Source organism: Athene noctua, chromosome 19 (genome assembly GCF_965140245.1).
Source record: "Athene noctua chromosome 19, bAthNoc1.hap1.1, whole genome shotgun sequence".
Classification (NCBI taxonomy): Eukaryota; Metazoa; Chordata; class Aves; order Strigiformes; family Strigidae; genus Athene; species Athene noctua.
Genome location: NC_134055.1, coordinates 13,028,552 through 13,051,260, shown reverse-complemented (window position 1 = coordinate 13,051,260; position 22,709 = coordinate 13,028,552). Strand labels below are relative to the sequence as shown.

The 22,709-nt window shown below is 53.2% G+C and overlaps 1 protein-coding gene across 2 annotated transcripts in view; it reads right to left on the bottom strand.

Moving 5' to 3' along the window:
- STX1A (syntaxin 1A) overlaps nt 1-22,709 on the bottom strand; it is an 88,166-nt gene that overhangs the window by 26,476 nt on the left and 38,981 nt on the right. For both annotated transcript variants that reach the window (XM_074923107.1, XM_074923108.1), the window contains exon 4: nt 1,204-1,278. In XM_074923107.1, coding sequence (XP_074779208.1) covers nt 1,204-1,278 — 75 coding nt within the window. The remainder of the gene's footprint in view (nt 1-1,203; nt 1,279-22,709) is intronic.

The window sequence follows — 22,709 nt, the reverse complement described above, 5'->3', positions numbered from 1 at the left end:
CCTTCTGCAACAACCTCAACCAAATCCCAGGCTGATGTCCAAGACCACAGCAGGCAACTCTGAGGTGACCTGCCTCCTGCCTCAAAATGCTGCTGTCCTCACTGACCCCCTGAATCACCTGGGGTCCCATCTTGGGCTTTTGGGCTTATCCAAGCACTCCAGCACAACCCCAGCCACCAGCAGACTGACAGTCTGTTCTCACTCTCCAGTGGTGGAATTGACTCTTCCAGTGGTGGACTTGGTGGTCGCGCTGGCCACGCTATCCCTGCGCTGCCCAAGACAGAGGCATGCCACGACAACGGGCCGTGCTACGAGACAGGATGACCTTCCCCAGTGGCCCCTTTCTTCCCCCCCACCCGCAGGGCGGGGGCAGTGGGCAGCAGCCTGGTGCCAGGACACCGCCGAGAGCAGGCAGCACCACCCAGCCTGGCCAGAGCCACACGGGCAAGAGAGACCGGGGCTCTCCAGGGGGGACCCCTTGGTGCTGCACCTGCCTAGGCTCCTTGTGCCCAGGCTTGCCCAAGAAAAGGCTCGCAAGTCCCACCACAGCACCTCTTTAACTACTCAGCCCTGGCACACCAACCTTTGGCCATGTCACGGGTTTGCTCAGAGCCGGGGCTCACCGGGAGAGCCCAAAGCCTGTGAGGGCTGGTGGCATAGGACTTGCTCACGGCCCACACTGTGCCCACGGCCCCGCTCCCTCACCTCCGTCCTGGGAACAAGGGGGCACAAGGGGGCAAATTCACAAAAGGCAAATAAAAGCAGCTAGAGGATGCTCCGGGGAGGGACGATGATGCCCATTCTCAGGTGATCCCTGCAAAGCAACAGCAGATGCCACTTCCGGCTGTCCCCTCCCTCAGCTCTGCTCCCCTCCCCATGCCACCTCAGGTTGCCAGAGGACACAGATGGGGCCAGGCTAGGTACCTGTGACCTGCCCTTTCCCACCCACAGCAAACCACCCCAGAACTGTCCGGACCTGAGTCAAACACCAGCTGCTGACAGCACAGGGTTGAGATGCTGGCCAGGGCCCCACAGCATTTCTGGTCACTGGGGACAAGCGGGAAGTCCTGAGTGTGGGGGCATGGGGCAGGGCCCGGCTGCACCCCCAGCCCAGGATGGGAGCCACGGTACCCACTGTCAGGGGATTCAGGGCAGACGCACAGCGGGCAGAGCTCCACAGCAGCCTCACAGGCAAATACTCACTCTTTAGCTTGGAGCGCACTTTGTTCGCCGTCTTCTTTATGTCAGCCATCAGCTCTTCCAGCTCCTCCTTCGTTTCTGGGTAGAAAAAAAAAAAAGAGCAAACATGGATGCATTGGAGACACTGCTAATGTCTGCTGCCCAGCCCCAGAGCATGTGGAGAGCAGAGCTGTGAGCACTCCCCGCTCCAGGGGGGAGCACCTGCACCCCCCGCACCCCGCTGGACTCTCCTCAGAGTCCTGAGCCTGCAAGTAGCCCTGCTGCTGGTCGGGCAAGCAGGGAGCTGGGGAGCTTTTCTGAGGGACCCTCTGCCTGCACAGCCCGAACCTGCCCGTACCCAGCACTCTGCAGAAAGCAGGAGGGAAAGGACACACAGTCCACAGTACTGGATCTTGTGGCTGAGAGAACCACTGCTGGACACCAAAGCCCTCCTGGTCTCTAAGGGCTGATCTCCCCAAGCCCCTGCCACGCTGGCCAGCCCTCCCCAGGGCATTACAAAAGGTCATTTCTTTCACTGGCACCCCCTCACTAACAGCCAGTGTGTGTGTTCACTCCCCACCCTGAATTTGTTGCTTTTGGTAGAAAAGTAGGGGCTGAAGTGATCAGAAACCCGCCCCCAGTCCCACAGCCCACAGCTCAGGAGTGACTGCGCAGCCCAGCAGTGGTGGGAGGGTGTAGAGCAGCCCTCGTGTTCCAACAGGCAGGGGCACGGGAATTCCAAATAAAAGCAAGTACAAGCAAGTCCCTTCCTCCCTGTCCCCACAGGCACCCCACGTGTGCCTGTGCGACCTGCACACGGCTCCCACTGGGAGAAGAGCCTGGCTGACACGCAGCTCCCATCGGTGAAGCTCAGCATCTCCCCAGGGCCGCCTCTCCAAGACTGCGAGGGCTTTCACAGGAGCCTCTTGGCCAAGACTATTGACTCGACTCGAGAGAGGAGGAGACTACAGCACATTCCACACTCGAAAGAAGTGAATCAGCTGGGGAAGTCCAGGCCCTGCCTGACAGATGGGCTCTGGCCCAGGGCAATCTGCCCTTGATCCCAGCGCAAGCACCAGGACCTGGCTCTGAGTTCACCACCACTGACAGCACAACCACTGCACCATCACCAGGCACTCGGGTCTTGTAGGACTCATCTCTGCACTGCACCAGCATCTCCAAGCCACAAGCCGTGCTCGGCAAACCTGTATTGGAGCAGAGCTCCTTGATGGAGGGAGGGGTGGATGGATGGAGAGCAGCCCTGTGGAGAAGGACTGGGGAATGCTGGTGGGTGACAAATGGGACATGAGCCGGCAATGTGCGCTCCCAGCCCAGAAAGCCAAGTGTCTCCTGGGCTGCGTCCCCAGCAGCGGGGCCAGCAGGCCGAGGGAGGGGATGCTCCCCTCTGCCCCACTCTCCTCAGACCCCTGGAGCACTGCAGCCAGCTCGGGGGTCCCCAGCACAGTTCTAAACTGAACAAGGGCAGATTTAGATGAGATCTGAGGAAGAATTTCTTCCCTGTGAGGGTGGTGAGGCCCTGGCACAGGCTGCCCAGAGAAGCTGTGGCTGCCCCCTCCCTGGAAGGGTTCAAGGCCAGGTTGGACGGGGCTTTGGGCAAACTGGGCTAGTGGAAGGTGTCCCTGCCTGGGACAGGGGGGTGGGACTGGATCATCTTTAAAGTCCCTTCCAACCCAAACCATTCTGTCAGTCTGTGATCATAACCAGGTTCCTCTCCCAGAAACCAGTGTCCTTGAAGGAGCTGACAATGCAGTTATGCCCCTTGCCACCTTGAGCTTCAGAAACTGCTGAACCCCACAGAGCCCAGCAGGAGGGGTAGAGTGGGGGGCAGAGCACCTGTGCCCAGCACAGAGGTACCCAGCTGTACTCTGCCTGCACAGCCCTTCATGCTGCATACCTGCAAAAAGGCTGGGTGGTATGAAACGCCTTGTGCTCACCAGTGGGCTTGTGGCAGCCCAGCTGGCTGGTCACGGACTTAAACGTGCCCTGACTGTGGGATCAGCCAACCCCAAAACTCAGCAGTGAGTCCAGCACACTGCAATATCTCAAGATCCAGATACTAAAGACAGTACGAACCACCTGCCATTCAAATATGATTTCTTGGAAATGTTGCCACCCTAATGATCCCTCTTGATTTTGATGAGATCAAGACTTACTTAATTAAATAAAAATTTAATAGACTCTAGGCACATTAACTGAGTCATTTCAATGGCTGCAGTAGCTGTGATGCTGTATGCTCCCAGCTGCCAGTCATGGGCATAATTAGGAAATCATGATGATGGGAATGTGCTGGGGGAAGGTCACATCCTATCGACAATTGTACACGTTTGTCTCAGAGTTAAGAACTTCAGCACTATTGGGAAAAAGGGAAAATGAACACATCTGAGAATACCTTCACCCCAGGCTCCAGGTAGTTCTGAGCAAGCCAACACGGCAGCCTCACGAGGAGAAGGGGTACAGTTATACCTTTGCTAGAGAACAAGCACAAATGCTGGAAAAGGAAGAGGACATTTTAAGACTGAGTTCTCATTCAAGTGACTAATTATTTATTTTTTCCCCATTCTTGAAAGAACTTGTATTTAATGAAGAAACAAACCAGTCTGGGCGAGTAACTCCCTGCACCCAGGTGGGCTGTGGCCAGCGGATGGAGAAGCAAAGAAGCAGGAGTGCCAGGGGACAGCAGGCTGCCACGAGCGCGGGGACAGGCTGGGAGCTGGGCTTCTTTGACTGAGATGTGGAAAGCAAAGGAGGTTCCTACTGCTGCCTATGGCTACCTAGCAGGAGGGTGAAGAGGAGCTGGAGCCAGACCTGCTGGTCCTTGGAGGGGACCTTCAGCTTCCTGTTGCAGCTTGGAGTGCACAAGGACAGGACAAGCAGTGATGGACCAAGCTGGGACAAGCAAAATTCAAATTAGAAAACAAAATGTCATCATGAAGGCAGTCAAACACTGGACTTGGGAACGCTGTGAGACATCCATCCTTAAGGATAGTCAGCATGTGACTGGGTGAACACTTGAGCAACCTGAGCTAATGCTGGAGGGTACTTGGATCAGGGACCTCGAAGGCCCCTTCCCACTCATCTCCACCTTCGATTCGACAGAACAATTTCACGTAACTTGCTGCTACATACTTCTCCTTCTCCCTGCGAATCTGGGCTGAGGGATATGCTGCCGTGATGCTATCGCTGAGGCACACACGGCAAGTGCAGAGCACGGGTGAGCATCCCCCCGAGCTGACTGCTCAGGAAGGGGACAGGACTACATGGATGGATGGAGGGGCATGGCACACAGGCAGCCGGGCTGCCTTCCCTTCAAGTATTTCCAACTGAGCAGCAGGGAGAAAACACTCCTTCTGGCTGGCTTTGAGTCACAGGACGTGTGAGGATTACTTGGCGACCTGGCAGGCACAGGCTTCCCAGACAATTATTTTCACATCCATGGTGTCTATTTAAGTGACTCACTCAAATCTATTTATCCGTTCACGGTGAGTAACATTCAGCAACAGGAAGCCAAAGTACCACAACACTGCTGCCGCTACGGCCAGCGTCACCCCGGCGAGCAGAGCAGTGCTGAGGGCAAGGCACGGTGTTTGAGAGGCCAGGCCAGGCTCCCCGCATCCTGCAGCTGGCCCCAAGGGCAGCAGGGGAGCAGGGATGTCCCCACGGCCACCAGCACCGTGGGGCTCTGTCCCCAGTCCCCACTGGGAGGGGAGAGGAGGCTTTGACTCGAGGTCGAGCCTTGTGCCCCTGAGCCCCAGGGCCTGCTCGTACCTGCCCCTGGAGGGGACCCCAGGCAGCACTGGGGAGGCAGGGATGCAGGTAGGGATGCAGGCAGGGGTGCAGGCAGAGGTGCAAGCAGCAGCAGGAGCTCCCTCTGCCAACAGCAAATGGGGCACTTGCCTCACAGAGGGCCAATGCCCAGCCCAGGCTGGTAATACCACTCAGCTCCAGCACAGCCTCAGCTGCTTGGGAAAGAGCTAAAAACAACTCCCCTGTGCTGCCCTTCCCCACAGCTCTCCAAGATCCCAAAAGCATCCCCCACGCAACAGGGAAGGGGACCCACATGAGGAACTGGCGCCCAGAGCTGCCACGTGGGGTGCTCCTCAGGGCTGGGGGGCTCACTGGCAGCCCAACGCTCAGCATTCCTGTTCCCCAGTACCAGGAAAGGAGGGAAAAAGCCTCCAGAGGGCCCAGGGTGAGCAGGAGGGTGGCGGCAGCAGCAGGCACCAGACCCCCACCCTTCACAGGCAACTGCAGGTGACTGACACGCGCCTGCCACAGCACGACCAGCATCACTGGGACGCCGACTGCACAGACAGGTCGATTCTCAGCTGTCAAAGCTCTCTCACTCATTATTTGGATTAATAAGCCTTCACCTCTTTGTGCCCTGCAATTCTTTACTGACAACAACCAAACAACGTAATCAAGAAGAGTACAATTTCAAACTAAGTAATAACTGAGTTACCTGATAGAGCTGGGAAGAAGGATCTTTTTAGCAAAGAGTTACCTCTTTCACTAAAAAAATTAAAGAAGATCCTGACCACAACTCCTCCAAGGAAATTTAAAATAATAAACCTTTCTTGCCTTAAAACTTTTCTTCTGTCTCTCACAGATTACCTGTCAGATTACCACAGATTACCCATGTGCCTGTTTATTTTGGCACTTACATTTACAAAATGTAGGGTATTTTTTAAAGGCAAATGCCAAGAGGAAGCACAGACCTGGCAGCCCCATGCTGCATCTGGTCTCTGCAAGCAAGCCATAATAAATCCCTCCTAGGGATCTATGGAGTTCGTGGAAACACTTTCCATAGTGTTTCATGGCCTTATAGTAATAAAAATGAAACTTGTTTTTAAAAAAAAGAGGGAGGAGGTTAGCTGGAAAGGCTGTTCCAGCCACAAGCTGGGCACTACTGGCCAGTCAGCCCCCACCTCCACAACCAGTAAGATCATGGAGCAGATCCTCCTGGAAGACATGTCAAGACACGGATGACAGGGGGGTGATGAGGGACAGCCAACACGGCTTTACCAAGGGCAAATCATGCCTCACTAAGATGGTGGTCTTGAACACTGGAGTGACTGCATCAGTGGAGGAGGGAAGAGCTGTCATCTGTCAGGGCTTTCATATGGTCCCCCACAACTTACTGCCTCTTATTTGTAGAGACACACACTTGATGGACAGACTGTAGATGGGTAAGGAATTGGCTGGATGACCACATCCAAACTGCTGCAGTCAATGGCCCAAAGTGCAAGTGGAAACCAGTAACAAGTGGTGTCTCCCAAGGGTCCATACTGGGCCCAACACTATTTCCTATCTTCATCAACAACACAGACAATGGGATGGAGAGCACCCTGTGTTGGGTCTGGGTTCGAGTGGCGGGGTTTTTGGTACCGGGGGAGAGGGCTGCAGTGGTGGCCCCTGTGAGAAGCTTCTCCAAGCTCCCCTGGCTCCAAGTCGGACCCTCTGGCCAAGGCCAGGCCAATTAGTGACGGTGGCTGCACCTCTGTGATAATGTATTTAAAAAAGGGAACCTGGGAGAGAGCTGGGACTGATGAGGAGGATGTATGAGAAGGACACCTGTGTGAAAAGATGATTTGAGGTCAGAGGGAGAAAGGAGGAGGAGATGCACCAGTGCAGAGACCCCCCTGCAGCCCGTGGGGAGAGGGCAGGCTGTGCCCTGCGCCCACGGAGGGCACGGGGGGAGCAGATGCCACCTGCAGCCCGTGGAGGACCCCACAGCGGAGCAGGGGCTGTGCCTGGAGAAGGCCGGGACTCTGAGGGCGGCCTGTGCTGGAGCAGTCTGTTGCTGGGGGCCTGCACCTGAAGGCGGGGACCCACGCTGTAGCAGTTCAGGAAGAGCTGCAGCCCCTGGGAAGGACCCACGTGGGAAAAGTTCATGGAGGACTGTCCCCTGTGGGAGGGAGCCCAGGCTGGAGCAGAGTAAGAGTGTGAGGAGTCCTCCCCAAGGAGGAAGGAGCAGCAGAAACAACGGGTGACCACAACCCCCATTCCCTGTCCTCCCATGCTGCTCGGGGGGAGGAAGGAGAGAAATAAGGAGCAAAACTGAGCCTGGGAAGAAGGGAGGGGTGGGGAGAAGGAGTCTTTATGATGTGGTTTTATTTCTCACTGTCCTACTCTGTTTGATTGGTAAATTAGTGGTGGTGGTCAAATTAAATTGATGGGTTTTTTTCTTCCTCAGTCGAGCCTGTCTTTTGCCTGTGACCATAATGGGTGAGACACCCCTCCCTGTCCTTGTCCCGATCCCTGAGCCTTTTGCTTTATTTTCTCCTTCCCATTCTTGCAGGGAAAGGGGTGAGTGAGTGGCTGCATGGTGATCAGTTGCGCCCTCTGGGCTTAAATCAAGACACATCCTCACCAAGTTTGCAGATGACACTGAGCTGAGTGGTGCAGTGATACACTGGAGGGAGGGAGGGAGGGAGGGAGGGAGGGAGGGAGGGAGGGAGGGAGGGAGGGAGGGAGGGAGAGCAGCTCTGCAAAGAAGGACTTTCCAGCTGAAGCCCCATTTGCCAAAAGAGATTGGGGCATCCGTGATCTCCATGCAGTCCTTCAGTTCCCAAAGGCTGATGTTCCTTCTTGGAAATGGAGCTGAGTCTTACACTGCAACTTACTTATTCAAGCTAAGTAAAACAAGAAGATTAAAAAAAGACACTTTGTTTTCAAGACGCTGACTCAACCCTTTCCTAATTTTTTAGCGTTTTTTCAACTCTGACCAATACAACCATTTGCAGCAGGTATGACAGAATGGGGGGGGGTATGCAGAGGGGTGGGCAGGGGAGAGCGGTGTGACCACTGCCCTGAGCAGAGCTGGGATTATCTCTTCCACACAGAAGCAACACAAGGAGCTCTAGGTGATGCCGAGTGGCAGAACAGGACCCAGTGGAGTGAGGGCACGGGAGACATCCGCTAACATCATGAGGGGTGGGCAGCCCTGGGATTTTTAACTTCCAGTGCACCAGGAGGGACAAATCCTGCTTGAGATGCAGCAAGGAGAGACACTGCTGGGATTCAACATCAGTGCAAAATGTCACGAGACTTTTACACAGGAGCAGAACAGAGATGATGGACAGAAGAGTCTCAAAACCTCTTATGGATCCCCTGGGACTAAAGATGCTCCCCAAAATGCCTCGTCTGTACCCTCCAGCTGTGTTTGGAGGTGATCTGCAACAGATTAAAATTGTAGCTTTTGACTTTTTAAGTCACTGAAAAAGGAAGCAGGTAAGATGTTTAACTGATGCTTCTATTACATATTTTTAGATAATTAAAAGCGCGTTACCAGTAGCATCAGTGGGACTGAACTTATGAAATACTGTTAGCGGGGATGGAACATGTTTCACACATCCTGGAAACCCAGCACACTCCTCGTAGGCTGCCAGTCCAGGCAAAGGCGCTGAGAGCACAGAGTCCGAGTGCACTGGGCAGACACTGGGAGTTTGGCACCAGCAGCTGGGCCTGCAGGGAAAGGGCAGCCACGGGCCCAGCAGGCAGAGCCCTTCACATCCCGTCACTGAGCCAGTCAATGGCTGAGCCACCCACTGGGTTGTTCTCATCCCACAGCCGTCCTCCTCTGACTGCTCCTGCCACTCTGGGCTGCTGTCAGAGCTGGAAAGCCCCCCTGCGAGGCAAATCTCAGGATAAAGGGAGAGCTGTGCTGTGCATTAGCTGCTTCTCCTCCAGCCATGCTTGTTGGTTGCTATAATCCAGCAGTGCAAACAATGGGTTCAAAGCTCACAGCAAAGCATTTGGTTTGGTGATGACCATGTGCAAAAATGTGGAGGAGACAGAGATGGTGCAGCGCAGTGCCTCCTTCCCATTTCTCTTTTTTCCAAAGAAAGTGTTGGGATTTCATTTTTTTTCCAATTAGTCACACTAAAACAACAGTTTGCAGATGGTGATCAACCCTGCCTGGACATTGCATGAACTCGGATTCAAATCGTGCAGTGACATGGCTCCCAAGATCTGCTGCCCACCCTGCCTGCAGCAGGCTCAGTTCAGTGTGAGGAGGAGGAGGCTGAGGGGAGACCTCGTCACTCTCTACAGCTCCTGACAGGACATTGCAGAGAGGCTGGGGCTGGGCTCTGCTCACAAGCAACTGGTGACAGAACAAGAGGGAACGGCTTGAAACTGCAACAGGGGAGGTTTAGACATTAGGAAAATATTTTCCCCAGAAGGAGTGGTCAGAGAGTGGAACAGGCTGCCCAGGGAGGGGGGGAGTCCCCACCCCTGGGGGTGTTTAAGGGCCGTTTGGATGAGCTGTGGGGGATGTGGGGTAGGGGAGAACCTTGTAGAGTCGGGCTGAGGGTTGGACTCAGTGATCCCGAGGGGCTTTTCCAACCTGAGTGATTCTGTGAATTTTGGAGAACTTTTGAACAATTTTTCAGCAATATATCCTGAGCTACAATGCCAGCGGAAGAGCATAGCTCTGTTTGCACACCAGTGAGGTCCTGATACCATGCAGCTCAAAGCAGGCAACGGGCCCAAGGCAAGCACACCGGTTTTGCACAGGACGGATCAGGCAGGCACTGCCTGGCCCAGGGCAGGCGGCTGCCCCCAGTGGCCCTGGGGACTCACCCTGGCCCGTGACAGAGCTGCCACCATGAGGGACACCCAACTGAGACAGCAAAAATTATGTGAATGAACAGCTTTGGATGGCCACACCCACCGGCTGCAAATGTGCCCATTTGTCAAGATCTCCAGCCCTGGCTGTTTCACAGCATCACGTGCGAGGTTTCGGGGTGCCCAGCTCTCTGGAAGCAATTAAACCGCGCCTTCCCTTTCCACAGCCTCCCCCATTTTCTTGCCAGCACCCCGTCCTCCCTGTGGCTCTCCTCCAAGCTTCTCAGTCCATCCCCCATCAGCTCCCTGGTGGCATTAACCACCACCAGGAGCGCCCTGTCCCTTCCCCACGCAGTGCCCTGTCCCTTGGCTCGCGCTCCCGTCCCGCTCGGGGCCACACGCGAACCCCGGGGGGCTCCAGGGCGGCTGCGGGGCACAGTGCTGGGGCCCAGGGGAGCAAAGCTAACCCAGCCCTGCTGGGGTCACCCAGGGGCAGAGCTACCAAGCAAAGATGCTTAGATCTATTTTTACAATACTGAAGCACATTATATGTCTTACCCTCCTTGAATTCTCTCAGTTGAATTCCACTTCAAATACTCCATTATTTTGCCCAGAAGCAAGGTCAGGTTAATCAGTCAATAATTACAAGCTCATTCCCTCTCTCTTTCTTTAAAAAATCAAAACTGTGCTACTCCTAAGCTCCTGATGCCCGTCAGATCTGCAGAAACTTATTGGAAATCAACACTAATGGCAGAGGCATCATCTTACTCAGCTCTTGGAAAACCTCCAGATCAAAAATTTCAGGTAGACTGGATCCAGCTGTGTCTATTTTTGGTACTGACTGTTTAGCAACAACCTGAACAACTGTTGGAACATAAGACTTTAATCATCATAAGATACATCATGTGTTTTCTCAAACACTCAAAAAAAATGTTTTCCCTATGCTTCTGTCCCTTCTGCATTATTCTCCCATTTTCCTTTGTTAATGCACCAAAACGGTTGAGAGGTTTCTGCTCTTCTTTAAGCACATCACAAAAATTTCACACTATCCTTCAGGCTGCTGCTTGCTGGGTTTTCCGGCTTCCTGAAACTCCCAGCTCCAGTTTCTGTGCCACTGGGAGAGGGTGGGAAAATATTCTCTTCCTCCCCACCACACATGGGAAAACGGAATGTAAATCAATGGCAAGTAAAACTCTGTAAGTAGGGGTTACAGAAAAGTGGTAAGAAACACAAAAGGATGCAGTGAGAATATAGTGCTTTAAATTTATTCTGTGTGTACATGATATAAAGGAGCAACCCATCATCATCTGTACCAAAGCATCTCACTTTTCTTCTTGCCTTCGGTTCCCCTTTATCTCCTGAGACAAAATAAAGATCGAGGCTCTTGGGCACACGTATGCCACGTTTGCCTGATGGGAGGATTTGCTTCTCATTTTTACCAACCTCAAGGTCGTGGTGCTGACGCCCAGCCCAGCCCGGCACCAAGACCTGAACGCAAGCAGTGCTGCTGCACAAGGGGTCCTGCCCTGCGACAGGGATATTTCACACTCCAGAACCACAAATCTTTCTTCTAGGTCAGAGTAACACAAACCAGGCTGAATTTGGGGTCACAAATGAACAATTGTAATTCTCTGGTTTATTACTTGGTCTTGTAACAGAGATGTCTGGGGCAATTAAATAATTCTTTTTGTCCCATGCTTTAATCATAGGATCACAGACTGACAGAGTGGTTTGGGTTGGAAGGGACTTTAAAGATCATCTAGTTTCAACCCCCCTGCCACAGGCAGGGACACCTTCCACTAGCCCAGGTTGCCCAAAGCCCCGTCCAACCCGGCCTTGAACCCTTCCAGGGAGGGGGCAGCCACAGCTTCTCTGGGCAGCCTGTGCCAGGGCCTCCCCACCCTCAGGGTACAACATTTCTTCCCTGTGTCCAGCCTAACCCCACCCTCGGTCAGTTTAGAACCGCTGCCCTGTGCTGGGGACCCCGAGCTGGCCGCAGTGCTCCAGGGGTCTGAGGAGAGCGGGGCAGAGGGGAGCATCCCCTCCCTCGGCCTGCTGGCCACGCTGCTGGGGACGCAGCCCAGGAGACACTTGGCTTTCTGGGCTGGGAGCGCACATTGCCGGCTCATGTCCCATTTGTCACCCACCAGCATCCCCCAGTCCTTCTCCACAGGGCTGCTCTCCCTCCTCCCCTCCCTCCCTCCCTCCCTCCCTCCCTCCCTCCCTCCCTCCCTCCCTCCCTCTGTCCCTGCCTCCATCCATCCCTTCCCCAGTTTGTGCTGGTACTGGGGGTTGCCCTGACCCATGTGCAGGTCCTTGCACTTGGCCTGGTTGAACTTCATGAGGTTCACATGCCTTCATAACTTTATTCATAGCACTCTGGCTGTATACTAAAGCACTTTCACCCATCCTTCCGTTTTTTCTCACCTCCTTCAGGAGGTGGGCTCTGAGCCACCCTCAGGCACACTGCCTCCTGCAATAAGCAGTGACCCAGCCATGCCCCACCACCACCCCGGCACCCCAGCCCACGTTGCTTTCTCCCCTGGCCAGGAGCAGCACTCGTTCATCTGATCCTTTTCTAGAAGGCTAAATGCAATGCCAGCTGAATCAGGCTGAATTAAAAAAATGTTTTAGACCTCTCCAAATCCCAGAGCCTAGAGCAGGAGGCAGAGCTCTGGAGGGCCACCAGTCACCCCAGACCACATCAGACACCACTCTGCAGGATGGCATCACCACATGGGCCACAAGCCTACATCAGGACCTACCCTGGACATGTGCCCTGGCCTGTCTGGTGCACCAGTCCCCTTGGGCAGGGGCAGGCACACCCCTGCTGGGAGCAGAGGGCTCCCATGGGGAAAGTCTCACAGGTCCACCAGTGCAGCCCACGTTGGCCTGACCCACCATGGGCTCAGCAGTTATTTGACCCAGGACGTACCACAGCTCTTCCCAAAAGCCATAATGAAATCATTCAGGATGAGAGAGCAAGTCCAAGCTAGAGAGTGCACCAGTGAGGGGCCCTGGGCTGAAGGGCAGTGGAGAAGCAGGGCCTGATGGAGGGACTGGGTCCACAGGAGGAGGGAAGTCCTTCACCTCACACACAAGGAGATGCATGACCCCATGTGGACAAAGAGAAACAGGGTTTCATGCAGAGAGGCAGGCAGCCAGGGAATTGAGGAAGGGCTATTTTTAGAGTTGCACATTTTCATGATAAAGAATACTTTTTCCAGCACTGGTGGAAAAAAATGACCTGAGGTCCTACCACCTGGAGCTTCAGCTGCGAGAGAGACTCTTCAAGATGCTGTTATTCAGTACATGTATGAAATAAAGCCCCAGAAAGCACCCACTGAAGTGTTCAGACCCCTCTGATGCCCATCCAGCATTTTCTTGTTAAAAAAAATGGCCTGATTTATATTTTTAAACATGGCCTGAAGTGCAGGGGACTCTCTGTTCACTAAACTCCTGCTTGGGTGTTGGCTAAGACACCAGTAGAGCACCATTAGGTCCAAGTGAGGCCAACACATAGGCAGGACACGGTGGCCAGAAAGGGCTGAAGGTCCTTCTGTAGCCGCCGCTGTCTCCTGCAGCCATCGCCCTTGCACATTGGTTGTCTGGTGGGTTCGGAAGAAGATGGAAATGGCGCAGACCAAACTTCCAAGCTGGAAGATTTAACCACGTCAGCTTACCCAAAAAAGTGTTTTAAGTGTCTCCAACATTAGACAGACTGCTAAGGCTTTCCTGCTTCCTGCTGTGATAGAGGGGACACCCACAGGATGACGGGGGAGGAAGGGTGAGGATGCTCACCCTCTGCTAGGTAACTGTTCTGCTCATAGATGCATGGGTTACAAGTTGCAAGTTATGAGCTGCGAATTATGAATTTGGGATTTTGAGTTAGAAACCTCATGAATGAAATGACGGGTTAGTGAATTCACATCTCACACTAGTCTGTGCAAAGGGTACCGAGCCTTCGTTTGTGTTGTTTGTTTTCTTTTCTAATGGGCTCATAAAATAAAGTTTAATTTACAGAGTATGCTCTCCTGTAAATCTGAGAGGTCCAAATGGACCATGACAATCTGCACTGCTTGTGGCCCATTCCCGGGCAGGCTGGCTGGCTGTTCTGCAGTTGTGGGTCCCAGGGCCCCTCATCTGTGACTCTCCTCACTCCCCCCACCCTTGGCCCTGAGCAGGGCAGCGGCCACCTGACAGCTCCCAGCCTCAGTGGGGGCTCCACAAGAAGGTATGTCAGGGCAACACCCCGTCCAGATCAACCAGCCACAGCAACCTGCAGCTCCGACAGGTGCCAGAGCAGATGGCTTTGGGCACAGGGAGGCCAGAAAGGTCCCTAAGAGCCACCCACTGCACGGCAGCCTGCAGCATCTCTGTAAATAGCAACCCACGAGCAACTATTTTAATGCATTTAATCAAAAAAGAGAAATGGGCTTTGGTCATCAGGAAGCTTTTGCAGCAGCCCAGGTCATAGGGTGTCGCTAAAGAGGCATTAGGAAAGGGATGGGAAATGTCAAACATCGGAAAAAATCTACCTCACAGAGCTGGGCACTTGCTCAAGTATCTTCTTCATAGGATCATGGACTCATGGAGTGGTTTGGGTTGGAAGAGACCTTACGGACCATCTAGTTCTCACCTCCCTGCCCCAGGCAGGGACATCTTCTGCTAGCCCAGGTTGCCCAAAGCCCCGTCCAACCTGGCCCTGAACCCTTCCAGTGAGGGGGCAGCCACAGCTTCTCTGGGCAGCCTGTGCCAGGGCCTCCCCACCCTCAGGGTACAACATTTCTTCCTTATGTCCAGCCTGATTTTTGTGCTGGGCCAACTGGCAGGGACAGTGCTGGCGCGGGCTGCAGAGCCCCCACAGCTGCCTGCTCTGCCAAGCCCCCACTGAAGACTCTCCAGGGCAGAGGCAGCTTTCCCTGACTTGGGAAATTGCCCTCATTCACTAGGGCTGGGGTCACCCAGAGCCCCCAGGGCCATGCCAGGGCACGCAGGTGACCGCAGCGGCAAGGCAAGGTTTGGTGCATTCATCTTCTGCACCCACGTCTCCAAACACAAAAGCAAGCCAACGCTGTGCCTTCACGGGAGACGCATGTGCTGGGGCTGAGCCCTCTTCCACGGTCACCATTACAAGGCTGCCTTGCTGCCTTGCTCTTCCGTTTGTTAATTTACAGAAATCAGAAACAAATTGTTCCTGATCAGGAGCTTCCCCCCTGATCCAGCTCAGGCTCACGGGAATGCACCCGCTGCGGCTGGAGACCTCCCTCCCCACACAGCGAGCACGTCAGCAGGCTCCGGCCGCCCTCCCGGCCGTGTCCCCCACTCGCCCCAGCATGTCCCCACCGCTGGCCCCTGTGCCCCTCCAGGTGCTGCCACTGCTGAGCTCCTCCTGGGCCCCCCACAGCCCCGCTGCCTGAGCCGGGCAGGACCCGGGTAACCCGCAGGCAGTGCTGGCAGCAGGCGCGGCAGCAGCCAGCGCCGACGTGCTCCCCGGCACGCTCGCTTCAGCCTCCAACTCCTCCCCAGCATGGCATCAGCCGCCTGCGTCACCAAGTGTCACCAGCCGCCCCTTCCACAGCGCCCATTAATCCATCCGGGGAGGGGGGAAACCTCCCCTACGATGGAGGAGGGATCAGGGAATCCCAAAAGCAAGGGGATCACCAAGACCAGCTCGCTTGCTCCCTCCTTCACCGCTCCGAACTTCCAGCACCGTCCTTGCTCAGGGCCATTCAGAAAAGGGCAGATTCCCTCTGACTGCTCTAAATAAAAACAGAAACTGGGAATGGTGGTAGGAAAGGAGAAAAACAACCTGTTGTTAACAAGAAAGATGGAACAACACAGCTTGAACAAACAGAAAATAATGGAGACCCTAACAATTACTGGAAAACAATGCAAGGATGCCTTTGGGCTGTACAGAAAGGAAAGGGAAAATAGAATGGATGCAGGTCTGGGATTGAACAGACTAACTGCCAAGTAGCCACTCACCCTCCTCAGCTCTTGCATAGGAAATATTTTTGTGTACTGCCTCATGGTGGCCCCCACGCTTCCTCCTCGGCACCGACTCACCCGTTCCCTCCCGGCCCCACATCTCAGCAGACTCCAAAGTCCTCCTCCCCACTGCTACATTGGACTCATCTTGCTCCTGCCATCCATCTCCCTTAATTACAGCTTCCCCAGCCTGTTCCCTCTCCACACGCTGGAATTCACCCTCCCCTGCCACTTCACTCTCCAGATTCCTTCCTGTGCCAGGGTTTGCCTGCCCCATTCGCAGTGCCGCTCACTCGTAGCTCATCACCTTGCACACCAGCGGGCTCTGCCCTGCCAGATCTCACATGCTGCCCCAAGCATATGCTGTTGGCAGCTGGCTGGCCAATCACTGCTACCTGCCTAAACATTTGCATACTTTAAAAATCTCTTTTAAATTTAACTACTGCGCGAGCAAAGCCATCTGCAGGCACCACAGCCCCCACTGCACCTCCCTGCTGCCACACGACTGGGCAACCCCACACGGTGGGCAGAAGAGGATCCTCGTTCAAGAGCACTGCCCAAAGCTCACCCTCCTTCCGCGGGACCTCAGCACTTCTCCTCCCCTATCTTTAAGGAGCAGATTTTGTATTCCCCGGGGGGAATCCTTGGGGACATCTCATACTGGGGTGTCTTCTAAACATCTGTGGCCATGCCCAGGGCTTTCTGGGTCATGAGACATGGCTGTGTCCCCCACCTGTACACTCAGTCATGGTGCATCCTGGTCCTCAACAAACCCTCACAGACAGAGGCTCTTCCCCATCAGCTGCCTTCTTTCAAGTTATCCTTCCCCACATTTCTAGCCCCTCAACCCAAACCCACAGCACTCACAGGCAGGCATGGGGCTGCTCCACACACAAAACACACAGCCACTGCCCACACTTCACGAGATGTGCGTGCAGCTCTGCAACAGCTCTTGGAGAGACAGCAACGATTTCCTTCAAGACCGCAAAGCCCAACTCTACCTCTCAGCAAACAACAGTGTAACACACCCAGGTGACACTCAGCAAAGACAGCAGAAACCTCCGGCTGTTGCAGATGTGAAAAAGGCACTGCTGCCAAGCACACTTCAGTTGAGGTGGATCTGACACAGCTCAGAGCAACATTTGGTTCAAGGTAGGTGAAGGTTTTAATCAAAGCAAAATGTGCAAGGAAGGAAAAGCAGCAAGGTGAGCGCAACTTTGGTTTTCCTGCAGTGTGTAGCAGCCAGGGGCTAGGCAGAGACGTGTAGGCTGGACACAGGGACCAGATGATTAAAGATTCAGAATCAGATTGGGGAAAAATGATGAATGAGGCGGGTCACTTGTGGGCCAAGTTCAATTCAGTACGTTCATTAGGAGCTTGCAGGCTGGAGGAAAATCCACTCACCAGCTCGCAGAGGAGGCACAGAAGAGCTGTGCTTGCTTCAACTATGTGATTCAAAGACACACTCGATTAATGAAAAAAACAGGCTAAAAATCAATTACAAGGATACTGAAAAAGGACAAATCTCAGCTGGTTCCCATGGAGAGCAATAATCTAATGGCCAAATACAACTCCAGGACCTCATATCCACTCGTACAGTGGAAGAAGATTACATGAGAGCCAGCAAGGAAGTCAGCAGCCAATGGCAGGATGATACATGAGGGGATCGGAGTAATTTTTTTCTTAGGAAACAACAAATCTGAGCAGGATTCAGGTAGGCAACTGCCTCCCCAAGCTCAGCGGGGCACTGTGCTGAGGATGGGCAGTGCAGAGCGAAGGGGGCTGTGATCCCACCTCTAAACACAACATTGACCTTGTGTCCCAACAGTGCTTCCACATTTCCTGAATGAGGATGTACCAGGAGAAAATCAAGTGCAACACAGGCTAGAAAGTAGGATTTCAACCAAGGGAGGTTGGGAGATGCCGTCTGATTGCTGCGTGCGTGCCCATGGAAAAGCTTCCCCCCCACAGAGCAGTCTGAACGCTACCTAATCTCAGCAAAAGACCTAGTTAATCCAATTTTCTAGAAGTAGTTGGTGTCCACTAATGCTCGTCTTCCAGTCTGTGGATAGTTAATCCCCTGTTGCATCCTCTCCTTCTGGGGTGAAGGGATGATCAGGATTTCTGACAGCAGCCTCAGCCAGGCCACAGGATGGCCAGCCTGGTGCTAGGACAGGGACTGCACTCAAATGCTCTATTGCAGAAGATGCAGCATCTGTGTGCAGTGGTCAGGGAGGGACAGATTCTTTTTTCCATCTCAGTAACTAAAAATGGTCTCCAAACATCTCCTGAAGCCCAGACACTAGCCACCATTGGACATGGTCCACTTGATAATGAAGACCTGTGTCCTCACAAAGTCTCCTCTGATCTAAAGCTCACATGCTCTGGATGCAGCCAAGCACCAAATCTGCACTTGGGTTGTCAGGTACCTCCACTGACTGAGCCCCCATCTCCTTCGTGGAGGACACATCACCCAACCAACTCCTTTGGCATGGGAAGGTTTCAGTCCTTCCTGCTTTTGACCTACTACAGTCTCCAGAGGTGGAGCAGAGGTCCATGACAATATCAACCCTCTGTTGCTCTGTAAGGAAAGGGCTTTTACTGTGATGGTGACTGACCACAGGTCACCCAGAGACACTGTGGAGTCTCCATCCTTGGAGATACTCAAATACCATCTGGAGATGATCATGGGCAACCTGCTCTAGGTGACCTTGACGTGGTTGTCGGACCAGGTGACCTCCAGAGGTCCCTTCCCACCTCAAACATCTGTGATTCCTTGAAAATAAGGAGCTGCAGTGCCCTGTGATGGATCAGACCAGAAAAGAGAAGCTGCCGTGCTGTGTGTTTCACAGAATCTGTGAAAAGCAGCCATGTCCCAGGACATTACACAGCTGCAGAATATCACCTGCTCCCACACAGCACCACTGCTGGGCTGGGGCGTAAGGGGAACAGCCTGCACTTTGCTGGACACATGGAAGGGGAACTTCCTCATCCAGAGACTAGCTGAAGCAGATGGAAGGAGACCCAGTAAAGGAAGGAGATGATATTAACAGTAGAAATTGTTCAAGAATGAGAGAAAATGCCTTACAGAAGGAGATTCCAGAGTCCAAGAGAAGTCTTTGTTACAATCTGCTATCACCTTACAAGGAGGACATGCTGAAAACTGAAGAGCTGGTTCATCTTCACCATGACCTTGATCTTCTGGACCACCTCCTTTGCCAAACTCGTTACGAGTTCATTGGAGGGAGAAACAGAACAAACACCATGAGTCACGGCATGTGGGTGCCCAGGCACACTGCAGTCCTGCCCGACCCCGCAGTGTTTGGTTAGAAAGCCCCATCAAGGCCCCATCCAAGGCTGACCAAACCAACCGGCTGCCCTCTCTGCAGGCTGTCTCTGGCTGTGTCCTGCAACACACAATGCTCTCATCTCCTTCCCTGGACAGCCCACGCACCACAGGAGTGAGGGATAACTTGGAATATACAGCACCTCTGTGAGGAGACGACATCCAAGGGCTGGAGCAGCGCTGCTGATCCCACAGTGCTCTGTGCCCAGACAGCTCCAAAAGTGTGAACCTCTATAATGTTTTTTGGCAAAATTTCCAGCAGTTTCACACTCAAAACACCATCCAGAACAGTAGCAGTTAAGGTTGGCACTGCCTTTCGGTATCAATTACACATGCAAACGCTGGCAACTAGCAGTTCCCCTTCTGGCACAGCCAGTATCTCATCTGGGACAAGCCCATTTCCTCTTATCATTAATTTTTACATAGTAGGAGCTTGAAAAATTTTAAGGCCTCATTCTAAAGCTCTTTCTAGTTGTTCCACCATCTCCCTCCTACCAAGGCAAGGTAGGACCTTCCATCCCTCCAGTGTGGAAGATGCTGTGCAGCAGATGAAGGCCCCAGCCCCCAAGATGGGTGCTCCAGCACCCCCATGCCACGGAGAGACGGGGGCCAGGACCCCTCCCCACCACCAACACTTTCCCAGAACAGACACAAGCGTGAGGCTGGGTGGAGAACACGGCTTGCAGCGGCAGCCCTGCCTCCGCCACCAAGGGTGGGCAGCTCTGCAGCAGCTCTGACCCAGCGCTCTCCTGGAGCTTGCTCGAGGCCGTGTTCATGCCCCCGGTGGCGGAGGGCAATCATCCTGTCCGAGCACGCAGCGGAGGTTTGTCAGCTCTGGGACTGGGCTTTGCCTGCTCACTCTTGACATTTCAGTAGCTTCCACAGGAGCTATTTTTGTCCACCTGCCATGCAGTCTCTGCCAAGGGCATCAAGAGGAAGGGGTAGGCGAAGGCGGGTACTGAGGGCAGCAGCAGAGGATGCAGGTGAGCACCGGTGCCCATCCCACGGCCGCACCAGCCGCTCCAGATCAGGGCAGATTCTCCCCCAGACTGCCCCAGGCCAGGGGTTTGGGAACTGCCACAGGGCTGTACTGAAGGAGGACATGGAAACCAACCCCACAGAGCCACGGAGCCTGCACCGCACGTACCACGGCTCGTACCTCTGGAGCACCAGGTTAGGAGCAGATCGGTGCTGCACCACCAGGAATCGAGCCCGAGGCAACAGCTCAGGGTGGGCAGCCAGCACCCAGCACCCGGCTGGCACGCTCTACCCCTTCTGGGCGTGGTTTTGCCTGTATGCAAAGCGGAATGGACTTTGTGTTTGCACTCATTCATTGATGTTAATTATGACCTCCAGGTACATGTAATGAAGATGTTTCCAAGCCCCAGGTCCCACCAAGCCAGAACTGCTGCCTAAAACCCCAGGTCACGCTTCAGACAAACTTGGACAGTTCAGAAGTTAGTGCCTTCATGCAAATTCATTTGGTCTCTTACCGAATTCAAAGTTTGGAAACAGGAAGAGGTTACTGCCTGAATACCAACCCCGACAGCCAAGCACCACGATCCTCATGCTAGAATGGAGCAAGACGGCCTCATGCCTCAGCACCAGCGCTCCCCACCGCCAGGGGCACCAAAGCAGCCATTTGCAAGAGAGGCTCACAAAAGACTGTTTCCATCACAAGAATTTGGATTTTTCACATCACAAATTACTTCAATCACAAAAATATGGGTTTCCTTCCGTGGGTCACAAGCAGTAAGCTGATGGGATGCCATTCCCAGCTACTCTACCCGTATCAGTCACAACCTTCCCACCAGCAGTGTGCTCAGACAAGGGCAGAGGCTAGTCCCAATGGGAAGCCTTTCAGCAGTAAAGTTTACTAGTTTCTCCACTTCAGGCTGCTGAAAAAAAGCAGCTCAGAGATTCTCTAGTGAGAGAGCAGGAGCTCACCAGGGTTCAGATGCTGTGAGCAACACCCTGCTCAGAGCTGGTACAGAGATGGGCCCACGGCAGAAATGGAGCTATGACAGCATACACTAATGACTCCTTTCAGATAGCATTTTTTTCACATAAAACTAAACAACAGGACAAATAAAAAAGAATATGATTGAGGGTTTAGATGCTGCTTCATTTAATTTGCAATTAAGAGCAAAAATTACACATCCTTCCACAGCTAAATCTTTAAAGCAGCTTCAGTTGACATGGCTCCACTACCACAGAAGTGGAACTGCTAAGCAGGATCTTCTTAAAACTCAGAGGAAAATAAGGTGGGTGATGTTCTGCTTACATTCTTCAAACTGCTTTCCCACGAGGCTTCTTTCCTGTAGCACCATAAGCTATTAAAAGCCCTTGAAGTACTCTAAAGGCACAGAATTATCTTCCAGATTGGGAGCTCCAGATTCCTTTTGGTCATGGTGCCATTACCCACACTAAGCACCGTCTCTGCAAGAACCCAGATGGATGCCAAGAATAAGGCACTTCTTATAGCAGTAGCATTTTTTAGAGACATTAACATGCCTTGCATAAAACTGTCCTAATTTCTGACTTGGGTTGAACATGCATGAGTCATTCAGCTGCATTCTTCTAGAAGCCTACACCTGTACAGAAAAATCCCAAATTCTCTCTCACATACCCAACCTGTTTAGCAAAAGGGGCATTATAAAGGCATATGGACATGCTAGTTTTTTCTTCATGATTCAAAACCTATAAGCTTTCAGTGGAAAAAATGTTACTGTAGACATCATTTCCAAATGTGCAAAGGAGTGCAGAGAGCACTCCTCAGCTCAGGACGCCGCACACATCGTGTCATCTTCCACCATCACCACAGGCGGATGCTTTTACAGGTGACCTTGTGCTCAGGAGGACCTTGGCCCCAAAAACCTCAGAATCAGCATGAGGTTTGAATCGTCTTTCATCAAAACACAGTAGGTGGGGTGACAAGAAGCGATGTAGAGACTCCAGTTCTCCTTCCAAGATGTGCCAGGGCTTTACAGCCTGCATGCGGAGAGCAGATTTAGCGTCTGGCTCTCTCCACCATTTCTCCTATAGAATGAAGCTGCTTTTCAAGTCTCAACATTGTCACCTTTTCTCAAAGCCTTTTCACTATGCTAAAAAAAAAAAAACAACCAAAAAAACAAGAAAGGAAAAGACCAGTGGAGGTCGCGCCAGCTACGGTTTCTCACCAGCAGCGTTGGCCAACTAACAGAACTTCGTCACTTCAGCTTTGTTTTTTCAATGAAAAAGCTTCAAAGAGAAGATCTGCCTATCTGGGAACAGCAGCCCCCTGCAGGTGGGAAGGGCAAGGCAGATCACAGGTTGTTCCAGCAAGCCAAAGGCAAAGCTACCATAGAAAAAACCTTCCAGAGAGTTTGCCCCTGCTCTGTTTTTGACCCAGAAACTTTTTAGAAGAAACTTGTGGTTTTCTATACACTAATTAATTGAAGTAACCACAGAAAGAAACTGTGCTGTCTTCTCATCTTTGCTTCTTTGCTCTAGACAAACACTAGTGCACATGGTGCTGCCCCAACTGCTCTCACGGCTCCAGAGACTCCTCGAGAGGTCAGCTCCTTCTCGAACCCAGGTGCTCTTTTATCTGAAGTTGAGGTCC